Source organism: Ruditapes philippinarum, unplaced genomic scaffold (genome assembly GCF_026571515.1).
Source record: "Ruditapes philippinarum isolate M1 unplaced genomic scaffold, ASM2657151v2 ctg2485_1_1_1_1, whole genome shotgun sequence".
Lineage (NCBI taxonomy): Eukaryota > Metazoa > Mollusca > Bivalvia > Venerida > Veneridae > Ruditapes > Ruditapes philippinarum.
Genome location: NW_026855855.1, coordinates 34,010 through 45,485, shown reverse-complemented (window position 1 = coordinate 45,485; position 11,476 = coordinate 34,010). Strand labels below are relative to the sequence as shown.

Genomic DNA, 11,476 nt, shown 5'->3' with positions numbered 1-11,476 from the left:
CAGTCCGCCCGAAACGATTACGCACCGTGTGAATGAAGCTTCGAAGCAACTATGGTTACCTGTGACGCCGCTAAATGTCGCACTTGTCGCTAAATGTCGCACCTTTGCCGCTAAATGTCGCAACCACCGCTAAATGTCGCAAAATTTTCTACCGTTAAATGTCGCAACTGTAACTTTAAATGTCGCACATTTTTTCCCTAACCGTTAATTAAATGTCGCAACACCGCCATTAAATTAAATGTCGCAATATCTAGATTCATGTAGAAAAACTGTTATTATGTCAATATTAAAGTTATGTAAGTAATCTGGGGACCATCTTTCTCTCAGATAGGAAAACATTGCTGTGATGTCTAAAATATTGGTATAAATTAAAGTTATCTTTGTTGGTATTATAACCTGACGACCATTATTTATGCCAAAGGCTCCCTTGTTGATAAAACGCCTTTGTATACTTCTTTCATTTAACAACCCAGATATGTCGTGAGTGCACGCGAGAGCAATGTCCCAGATTCAAGTAAAATTTAATTTTAGATCAGCCTTTTTCATCTAAAAGCATTTTTTATAGGTATTTTAGGTATTATTCTATCTAGGTTCATTATTTTTCACAATTGAATTAGTTTTATAAATTTCATTGGTGCAAACAAACCTGATTATTTTTTCACTTTTTCTTTCATTTCTTACATTGCCGATTTGTCGGACTTTCGTCCTGTCACTCACGATGCATGCCAATCGGAGCATTGTTTTCGGTCGGCTTCTCTTCAATTGGTATCAACCCGGCAGGATTATTGGTAATTTACATTACCAGTGACAAATATTTATTTTAACCGTTTGCATTCTAGCTATTGAAACGTCACTTTACTTAATCGGGGCAACAATTTAAAACTCATCTTTACAAATTTAAGAATGGTATAGGAAGTAGGATCAAATAGTTCTCGGCAGCCACTACGCTGGCATTTACACACGATACGTCGGTACCGATATCTTATTGAAGATTACTGAGCGAGTTACAGCGGTTGTACACAGATTAAGTAACATAAAACACACTTTGATCAGTAGAAGGTGTGTTATTTAGACCAAATGGAGAAAGTTGAAATCAGAGCCGTCATTAAGTACCTCTGTAAGAAAGGGATGTCCCCCAAGGAAATCCATGAAGACTTCATGGATACACTTAGGAAGGAGTCCCCTTCCTATAGGACTGTGAAAAAATGGGCTGCTGAATTTAAGAGGGGTAAGGAGAGCAATGGAGATGATGAGCTGCATGGGCGGCCAAAAAAGGCCACCAACGATGAAACTGCCGAAGCTATGCACGATCTGGTGATGTGTGACACAGGGCGAGACCTGCGAAGCATTGCAAGGGATGTGGGTATAAGCTTTGGTTCAGTTCAGGCAATTCTGACTGATGTCTACGGCATGTCAAAGGTTTCCGTTTGATGGGCCCCCGGGCAGTTGACTGAAGACCAGAAACGGATCAGGCTTGACATTTCAAGATATCATTTATCTCGCTACGAGGATGAGCCTGATATTATCTACCGGATCGTAACAAAGGATGAAACATTGGTCCATCGATCCAGAATAAAAAAAACAGAGCATGCAGTGGAAGCACCCTGGCTCACCCTTTCGAAGAAATTCGAGAGGGTGCCATCAGCAGGGTAGATGATGCCTGCAATTTTTTGGGATAGTCAGGGGATAATCATGATTGACCATCTTGAGCAAAGTCGTACCATAAACGGTACGTATATGCAGACGAATTGCGACATCTGCGTCAAGAAATCGTGCGTTAAAGCAAGGGCGCTAACTGATTCAAGGCGTTCGGCTTCTGCACGACAATACGCTAGCTCAAACATATCAAGTTGCGATGGCTGCTGCAACAGACTGCGGCTTTGAAATTCTTCCCCATACCCCAAATTCTAAGGACTTGGCTCCTTTTGACTTCGACCTGTTTTCGAAACTGAAAACCAAGCTTCGTGGTAGACGTTTGGGAAGCAATGAAGGTGTCATGGGTCGGTCAATGAGTTTTTGACGACCAAAATAGAGAGTTCTATTCTGAGGGGTTAAACAAGTTGGAGCACAGGTTGGTAAAGTGCATTGATGTAGAGGGCGATTTTATTGAAAAGTAAGACCATTAGCTGGGTTCTCTGACTACCGGAAGTACATCGGGCCGGGAGCTTTTTGATCAATCCTCGTATGTTTCCAAAAACAACACAATGACATTTTACAATGACGAAGGAATTTTTTACAAGTGTTTACTGTAGATCTTCCGTGCTCATCACGTGACCAACACGTGACCATTTATTTTCAAGTCATGAAACTTTTATTAACATTAATGTTATTTGAAACAAATGTAGTTAATACTCTAATTATAATGCTATGTCAATAATTTATTTCTTTTTTAGAAGGGTCAAAAAATTATTTAATAATGTTTAATAATTGATTCAGAGTATATTTATGGTGGCTCATTTGTGTCATGTCGTATTTACGTTCCGTGGGGCGCCAAAGAAAAACACGAAAATATGACAAAAGTTACCCCTTTTTTCGAACTTTTGCTCCGCGGGGCGCAATAAAATGATCACTTTGTCTTTATTTCGTATCTTTACCTTTTGCTCCGTGGGGCGCCAGACGAAAACACAAAATTACCATAAAATGACGCAAAAAAGGAACAAACGAGGCATAGTGATCACCTTGTCGTATTTTCGTGTTTTCGCCTTTCGATCCGTGGGGCGCCAGAGGAAAACATGAAATTACCATAAAATCATACGGTAATTACTTTGTCGTACTTCGCTCCTGTGGGCGGGGTATGGGACGGACAAGTGGAGTGAAAATACGACATGGCACAAATCAGCAATCATGCATATTAGATGTTTATCATCAGAAAATGTGGCGATGCATGTTAAATAATTTATCAAAAGGTAGCAAAGCGTAAGAAAAGTGGTATTTAGACTTCATTTCAAAATACGTAATCACTATAAGTACAAATGATGCTGTATTGCAGTAATTGAGAAACTCCGCGCAAAAAAAAATGTGATCATTAATGATATTTTACCAAATCATTCCTACGCAAAGGTCATGTTCAGATTTAATACTATTATAGTACATTATTCCAGATGTTTTGTAAATCATTTATTGCATAATTATGCGTCCATGAGAAAGGAACAAGATATTAAATTAAAAAATATGCTTTCACTGATGACTACTTGGTAAGGAAAGTAATTCCAATACAAACAAGACTTAAAAGACTTGTAGATGTAATGAGACATGGCAGTAGTGCAACATTGTTCTGTTTGTGTCACTAATGTAGTCAGTAATATTAGATGATAAAAAATATCAAAGCATGTACATTTTCTTTTTCACATATAATGCTACTCATTTTCTACAAATAGCAACAACTAATCATGGTAAGTAATATAAAAATCCATATGTAAATAAGCCAAAACAAAAACTTTCATCGACTTTATTTTTCAAAATGTTCTTTACGTGTTTCGCGGCCCCTGGTATATCATTATATAACAAGAAAGGCATTAATGCAAAGCATCAAAGAGCGTCCAGGCAAGAAATGCGACAAATGATGATGAACAAGCGACCAGATATTCTTATAAATTTTCATCTTTATTGTATTTATCAGAATTGCATTTTATAGATAAATGGGCGGACGAAAGATATTGTACTTCAAGAACTTTGGTAGGCTAAATAGAGGTTAGAATATTTAATGATTTTCTTTTGATCAAACAAATCACAATGAACAAAGTCTGTTTTTTTTTATTATTATAATTGTAACAATTATACAAACAATAAATAAAAATAGTACAATACAAAACAATACAATACTATACTAATATAATAATATTACATGCATTTTTTCATGTCAAATTTAAAGGAAAATAGTTTCCATTGATACCTGGGACTTAAGATACATTAGTTATATTTAATGTCTCAGATAAAAAGTGAAAGGAAACCACACACTGTAATGAAATAGAAACAGACGCATGGTGTTTGAATGGTGGGCTGGTGTTTTGTACAAAAAATTATACACTTTATATACGAGAAGGAACAAAACGCTTTGATTAGGGGATTTGGCCTTATATTGCTCCAAAAGAACGGGAAAAAAAATCCGCAACAGAATCAAGCAAATGGTGTTTTAACGGTTGGCTCGACAACATAAAATGGTGGACTTTTTTTTACAAAATAATATACACTTAATTTACAGAAAGAACAAATTGCCGGTCTAAACACGACCATGCCACTTGGAAATTTTCTCGGCAATTTTGCTTGGCCTCTGCCTTATATTGTTGTAAAGGAGACCCTCGAAACTAATGGAAAAGTGAATCCACAACGCAATCACACAAATGGTGATTTAACGGTCACTATATGGACACCGTATAAAGTTGTCGTGGAAGTAATATTTATTATATTTATAGTACATCTAAGATCAAATTATATTTCACTAGTGTGCCAAAAATTTACACAATTTCACTCGGAGCTATGTCTCTCATAATAACAATAACAATGATTTTTTTTATTTAACAAAGGTAGCTTATTAAGACAATATATTAAAGCATCAGAGTTAACACATACATGTATAATGCAAACTCTTATTTTCAACAAGGCCTTCAATAAACATAACAATAGACATATTAAAAGCAATTTTAAAGATTACAACATTCAGAACATCGTAACCAACAAAGAAGACAGACATAATTTTATATAATAGTATAGGCATATTGTCTATAATCTTGAGATAATAATAAAATGTTTGAAATTTGATTTCAATTATGCAGTTATTAATTGCTGCTCATAAAACTCAATCTAAGACTTGTTACTGATAGCTGGCCTGTATAAAAAAATTAACAATACAGATTTATTGTGTGAAAAATTAACCTGTAACCAAACAGATTCCACATTTTGGGATTCTATGCTGTTTCGCCATGTATTAGAAACAGTATCTCTAATGTATATTAAAATTCCACCACCACCTTCAAAATCCTGTCTCTCCTTTCAAACGTATTTATGATTATCAATATTGAGATCCTTAATTATCTTCTATTGAATCACATAAAAATGTTTCGCATTTGATTCATTAAGTATCACAGGTATTTCATTAATTTTGGGCATAAGAAGTTGTACATTTTGAAAGCTTATATGCAACCATTTAGTGCCGAAAGTAAATGTAACATAATTACTTACATGTTCATTAAAAGTAGTTTCAATCGACAAACAATTTGTGTTACTATGTGAGGAAGTAAGATTAAAATGATTTTCAAGATCTCACCAGGCGCCATCTTCGTGAAATATGTATATTTCAATTTCGCGCTACAACAAACAAATTTAATGTCCCCCTTGAGACGTGGAATTCACTCAAAATATAGAAATAATTTCATGTTGATGTTATGATGAATAATAAACAAATATGGCATTCATAATTTAGGTTGAGTGTCATGGATTCAAACTCCTGTAGGGTCACCTTTTATTTTCTTTTAACACTTGTATTTATTTGCCAGTCAGATCCCATTTTGAAAAAAAACCGGTGTGAAAGGTTAATTACTTAATTATTTAAGGTATTTATTGGATTCATCAGTGCACTTTGTACCTTATAACAAAATTAATAAAACTACACGGCAAAATTTAAAATTTGACAAGACCACTAGTTTACTTTTGAGAAAATAAGACATTTATAAAACTTTAAAACGGCCCCTCCATTGGATAATTTTTAGGAATTTTAGGCAGGAAAATGGTGAAAAAGGTGTTTAAAATGAGTGGAGTAGGGCAACAGTTTCATACATATTTCAATCATTTGAAAAAAGAAACAATCAATTTGCTTCAATTAGCTGAATGTTATTATTTGTTTCTTAATCATAATCAATAAGAAAACGTTTTTAATAATGATGATATTATGGATTATTTAGAGATTTCTTATTTCCTAAAAACAGCCTATCTTATATTCAAGCATTTATTCAGAAAACTATCCATAACCCATAGAACATACGGTAAATTTTGTTTAAAGTCTGTATGGAGGTGTCCAATAAAACATTTAAATGACCCACGTTATCAATTTGTAAGCTCCTTACAGTGCTTATTAGGGTGGTCATACCTCTTAAATAATTAGATGCTGATTTTCATCTCTCATAATTCTTATATCATTGAATACATTCTACTTGCCACTTACAGATTTTAAATGAAAGAATATAATAAAGAATGACCAGTGCGGACGCAAACAATAATCAGACCGAATTCAGCAGTTCCCCCTCTAAACCGAGAAAACCTCTACTTCACAAAGACCAAGGGGGTCATCCTGGTTGTGGATGATCTTCAGAAACTTTCCTGTCACGTGCTGAGCACATGGGATCTTTACAGGTAAAGACGGCGATGCTGGTGGTCCGACGTAGTATGCGCAGTCAGTTCCGTTATTGTTGTCTGAATCTTGTCGGGTAGGGGAAATCAGTAACCGCAAATTCGCATTCCTGTAGTCTACAAAAAAAAGTAATAAAACACAAATTTCTTACACATATTTTGTGATGAAAACTTAACTGGGCATATACAGATAAAAATTAGCAATTTTGTTTATGAAAAAATCATTATCATAAAACTACTTACTGAGTTGTGAGGAATTCCTAAAAAAGATGATGACATGGGACACTTCTGCAAAACGCTCAAATTCCATTCCCCAATAAGAAAAGCCACTTACAGTATGAGCACAGTATATTTCATAAGTCACCTTATCGTTATTGTCGCGGTTACCATCTATAGCAAAGCTTGCTGCAAGTGGTCCATTCACGTGCACGTGTGTAGATTGCTGCCACGCTTCAACAGCAGGAACAAAACGATCTGGTACAAAAAATAAACACACTTTTTAAATTCGGTTCGACTGAACATTTTTTTCAATTACAACGTTTAGATTTAAAATATAGGGCGTTGTTGTAGACAAAAACATTTGGGTCAAACACTGTTTCATAAATTTAACCAATGATAATAATAATAATTATAATAATAATATTAAAAGATAAATGGAAGACTATACTTGGTTCTAGGATATTTTCTAGAGAGGATCGCAAAATTTTGACTTAGGGTTATCTATATTCAAGAGAATGTTAATAATTTAACATTTTAGTTGGATTTTTTTCAGACAGGATGATTAGTCTCATTTTTGTTGTGTGGAGATCTTTACGTAATTTTCACAAAATAATATCAAAATCGGAGACTTGTTCGACATATTAGCCTAGTTCCATGACCCTACTTTACTCGATGTCCCATGATTCCGCATATAAAATTATTATCTGCGCAGTAATTGCTTCGCAAAAGAATATTCGTTTTTGTTTTTTAAAATAAGTGGAATTTAATTTACAACGCCATAGAGTTCATATGGCGACTTTCCAGCTTATTTGATGGAAAAAGACTTCGTCCCTCCGCGTGCATTCTTTTCAAGTACAAGCTGACACATATATTGAATCACTTCCTCATATGAAATAATCCAAAGTCTTTGAAAGGATTTGAACCCACATTATTGATAGGAAAGAGATTTGAAACCGGTAACATTAGTCCCCAGTATTACATTAAAATTTCATGTATATGACAAAAATACAGATAGATTAAGTGAAAGTCATTTCACTAAAAACAAGGTCTGCAAAAGTGTTCTAAAAAGAAGACCTATACTCATAACTATAAGATTTGAATAAAATTTTTGCCTTAAAGTACACACAACGGCGACATAGAGATATAAAAAACCCTGTCTGTCTATAAATGATTATCAGTACACCATAACACAGACAACTATAGTGATATCGACATCGCTTTTCTCAATATTTCGTTATCTCGATGAAATTTTTAAAGTCCCGATTTTCTTCCTTCTTTATCTATATTAGATATAGTTGTTTATTTCGAAAATTTTATTTCGATATTTTCAGTATCTCGAAGTAATAATTCAGTCCCAACAGTTATTTAAACAATATTATTCTTTGTTTATCTATACGTTTATCTCGACATTTCGTGATCTCGATATTTTTGACGGTCCCAATGAGAGTCGACTGTATATAATAATTCAAAGGATACGTACCATCATAATAAACGTTCCAGTCGGATTCGGTTTCTGTTGAAAGTGTCACCACCCCAGGAACGTATGCTGTTAGTTCGCAAACGCCCGTGTCCGCATTGTGGTTAACAGACGTACATTCATCTGCACCATTACATAATATCGCACATTGTATTATGCTTGTGTTTAAATGTTGCACTAATTTATCAGAATACCGTGCATTACTCGACGAGAGAGTAAACTGAGTGAAATTGTGGGTAAGGACTGTTTTGAACACAAAAATTGTTACAAATTCAAGGATCCAAATCCACCTCTTCTCAATAAACCACTCCATTGTATCGTTTTAAAATTCAATCCTCTTTACTCTATAACTAATTCTTCTGCATCGCTATCCTCCCGTCAACTGCAATAATTTCTTCTTTCAAACACAATAAGAAATTAACGCACTGTATTTAAAATCATGTGTGTGTAACGAAATTTCAAAATAAAAACGAATTTCTAATTTCTAAGTCCTTTTGTTAGTGAAATCTAGAGCAAAGATAATTACATCATACAATTTCGATTATTCAAATAATTAGAAACTATTGTTATCCGGTTCTATTCATTCGATACAACCCTGGCTTTTATTCACAATTAAAATCCAACGACTAAAACGTATCCTCTTTAAGTGTTTGCATTCTAGTTCTATCTTTAATTGCAATATATCTGTTGATGAGGCAGCAATTTAAATAAGCCTTCGGATAATACTTCAAATTGCGGAATGATGTTTACATTTTATTTCCAATTTTTACAATATGTATTGTCTAAGGACTCAAGGAATTGTCTTTTTCCCATTAATTTACAAAGTGATTTCTCAGTAGTCCTTGCTATACGTGACTTCCGTTTGTAATGGCAAAATACGTGCTCCGAGTCATACAAGCATGAAGATTCTTAACAGTTTAATTCAAATACCAATTACAGCATATGAATAATACATTTACAATAAGAATGTGCCGTAGCGGATTCAGGTCCGGGCTTGTGCTGCAGCCCCGAGCTCTGGTCCGATGATTATATTTTCAAGGTGGGATGTAATATTCTAATGTCAGTATCATACATATTGCTTTTGTGTATCGCCTAATCAAACATTTTATTTGAGTCATTTAGCTGTTAATATCCTCCCTTGGGACTTTGCAGAGATCTTAATCGGTCAATATGCTTGAATCTGTATATTAAATTGGCTCTTTACATAAAGATAAAAATCAATAAAGGCCGCAAAAAGATGCCCTTTGCAGAAAATATTTAATGCCTCAAAATAATTACGTTTGTTTATTCCGAAAAAAAACATTGAAAAGCAATTCAGACAGACAGAATGTTTTACAAATATTGCGTTGAACGTATTGCACTAAGATATTTTCTGAAAACTTGACTTTTTCCCTTCATTTTTAAATTATCAATAAAATGTCATATCATCCAAACAAAACATGTTCTTACATATACTAAAATACAATATTCTTTATTTAGTCATGGTTACATATAAAGTGAAAACAGACAATTTTACAAATAATATCATTAATAAACATATGTGGATGTAAAAAACAATTTATATAATACTAGACATGCAAAATATATTTCAAAACATCAAAGTGTCTGAGTTTATGAATTGTTAGACTTAATAGTTTTTTCGAGGGGAACAATGTAAAACTGAGCATTTTTGCCAGCACAAAAATGTGTTATATTTAGAATAATTGTACAATTCTATTTCCCCCAACTTATATATACTAGATATCTAGCAGTTCCATACTATAAAAATTTGAGACATTCAAATAAAGCTAAACAGAATCGATAGTGCGTAATTATCTCTATCGTCATCAGTCAATTAAATGTATACTCGTATATATAGTCACTATTGCAGAGCAAGCAAACAAAGCTATGCTTGCCCTATTAAGGAAAATTTAATTGTAAGCTCCACCATCATGATTTACAAATTGAACTATTTGAAAAGACAATCCAACCAGTTATATTATATATAAAAATATGAAAACTATTACTGTAGATTTTTGTGTTTGTTTCATAAAAGTAAAAATAAACTAATAAATAAAAACATTTCTCATAATTGTGAGTTTAGAATTCTTAATTAATTGTAACTGGAAGTAGCTAAGTTTTGATAAGGTTTTTGTTCTTAGGCTTTTTATAACTCTTAATTAAAAGTTTAGTTTAAAAGTTGTAGGAAGTAAAACGTATAAGGCACATTATGTGTAAAAATGCTTTTATTTTTATTTCTCAGAAATCTTTTTATAGTTTCCAATTAGGGACTTATTTGAAAATAACCAGGACCATCTTTTGCCTATGTTGCTTTTTTTGCAATTAATACTGTTATAATGATTTAGTATTTTGAATGGAAGTCAAGATACTATTTTGTTTAAATTTTGCTACTTTTGTGACAACTATTTCATGGTCACTGCTACTTTCTGCAGATGATAAGCATATAATATGTTCTGAAACCATTATTTAAACAGTTTAAAGCTTATGTTTGGCTTATATATGGAAGAAATAAAAAAATCTTTCTAAGGCGTAATGTGCCTTTAAATAAATGAAACATTTAGTCATAAAACCATACATCTCTAATTTGTGCTAATTTAGACAGAAAAAACATTGCTCTTTTTTACATATTTTATTTTCGCATACACGTGCATATAAAGTGCAATTAATGTGTTTGTTGTTTTGTTCTCATGTATGTTTCGATTGTTAAGTAATTACAAAATACACATGGTCACAAAGTAATACATTCACAAATAAAATTAAATGTATTCTTAAAGAAAACAATAAATAAAAGTATTGTTTAAATCTTCAATTAAAGATCCTGTCTTTAATTGCATGGAAATGCGCCGAAACCACAACCTATTTTATTACATAAGTTCGCCGAACCGGTAGATCGATGTTTTAAAACTCCTAAACAGAAGTAACAAAGTCCTTTTAATTAAGGCTTTAAAAACTCCTTATTACGAGTTACGTATTAACCTAAAAACACAAGATTTTGCATCAGACGGTTACATACCAAAACACCATTTAAAACGTTGTCATTTTATTAGAGACCACGGGACCACATACACGCATCGAGGACATGTTGTAAGGATTGTATTAAGTGACAATGTGACCACATATACGCATCGAGGACATGTTGTAAGGATTGTATTAAGTGACAGTGCGACCACATATACGCATCGAGGACATGTTGTAAGGATTGTATTAAGAGACCATGCGACCACATATACGCATCGAGGACATGTTGTAAGGATTGTATTAAGAGACCATGCGACCACATACACACATCGAGGACATGTTGTAAGGATTGTATTAAGTGACAGTGCAACCACATATACGCATCACATGATTCAAGGAGACAGCTCACGTTTTAGGCGAAATTGCAATATTTTAATAGGCGAATACACGATATTGTCTTCTGTAGAAATATCGTGTCGG

General features: G+C 33.5%; 1 protein-coding gene across 1 annotated transcript; it reads right to left on the bottom strand.

Annotated features, from left to right (window-relative positions):
* Positions 1 to 5,921: 5,921 nt before the first annotated feature.
* On the bottom strand, positions 5,922 to 8,948 carry LOC132744606 (uncharacterized). The gene is made up of 3 exons (XM_060733365.1): positions 8,042 to 8,948; positions 6,586 to 6,816; positions 5,922 to 6,459 (listed from the first exon to the last, which is right to left on the bottom strand). The coding sequence occupies exons 1-3, from the start codon at positions 8,349 to 8,351 to the stop codon at positions 6,239 to 6,241; spliced, it is 762 nt and encodes a 253-aa protein (XP_060589348.1). The 5' UTR covers positions 8,352 to 8,948; the 3' UTR covers positions 5,922 to 6,238.
* Positions 8,949 to 11,476: the final 2,528 nt, after the last annotated feature.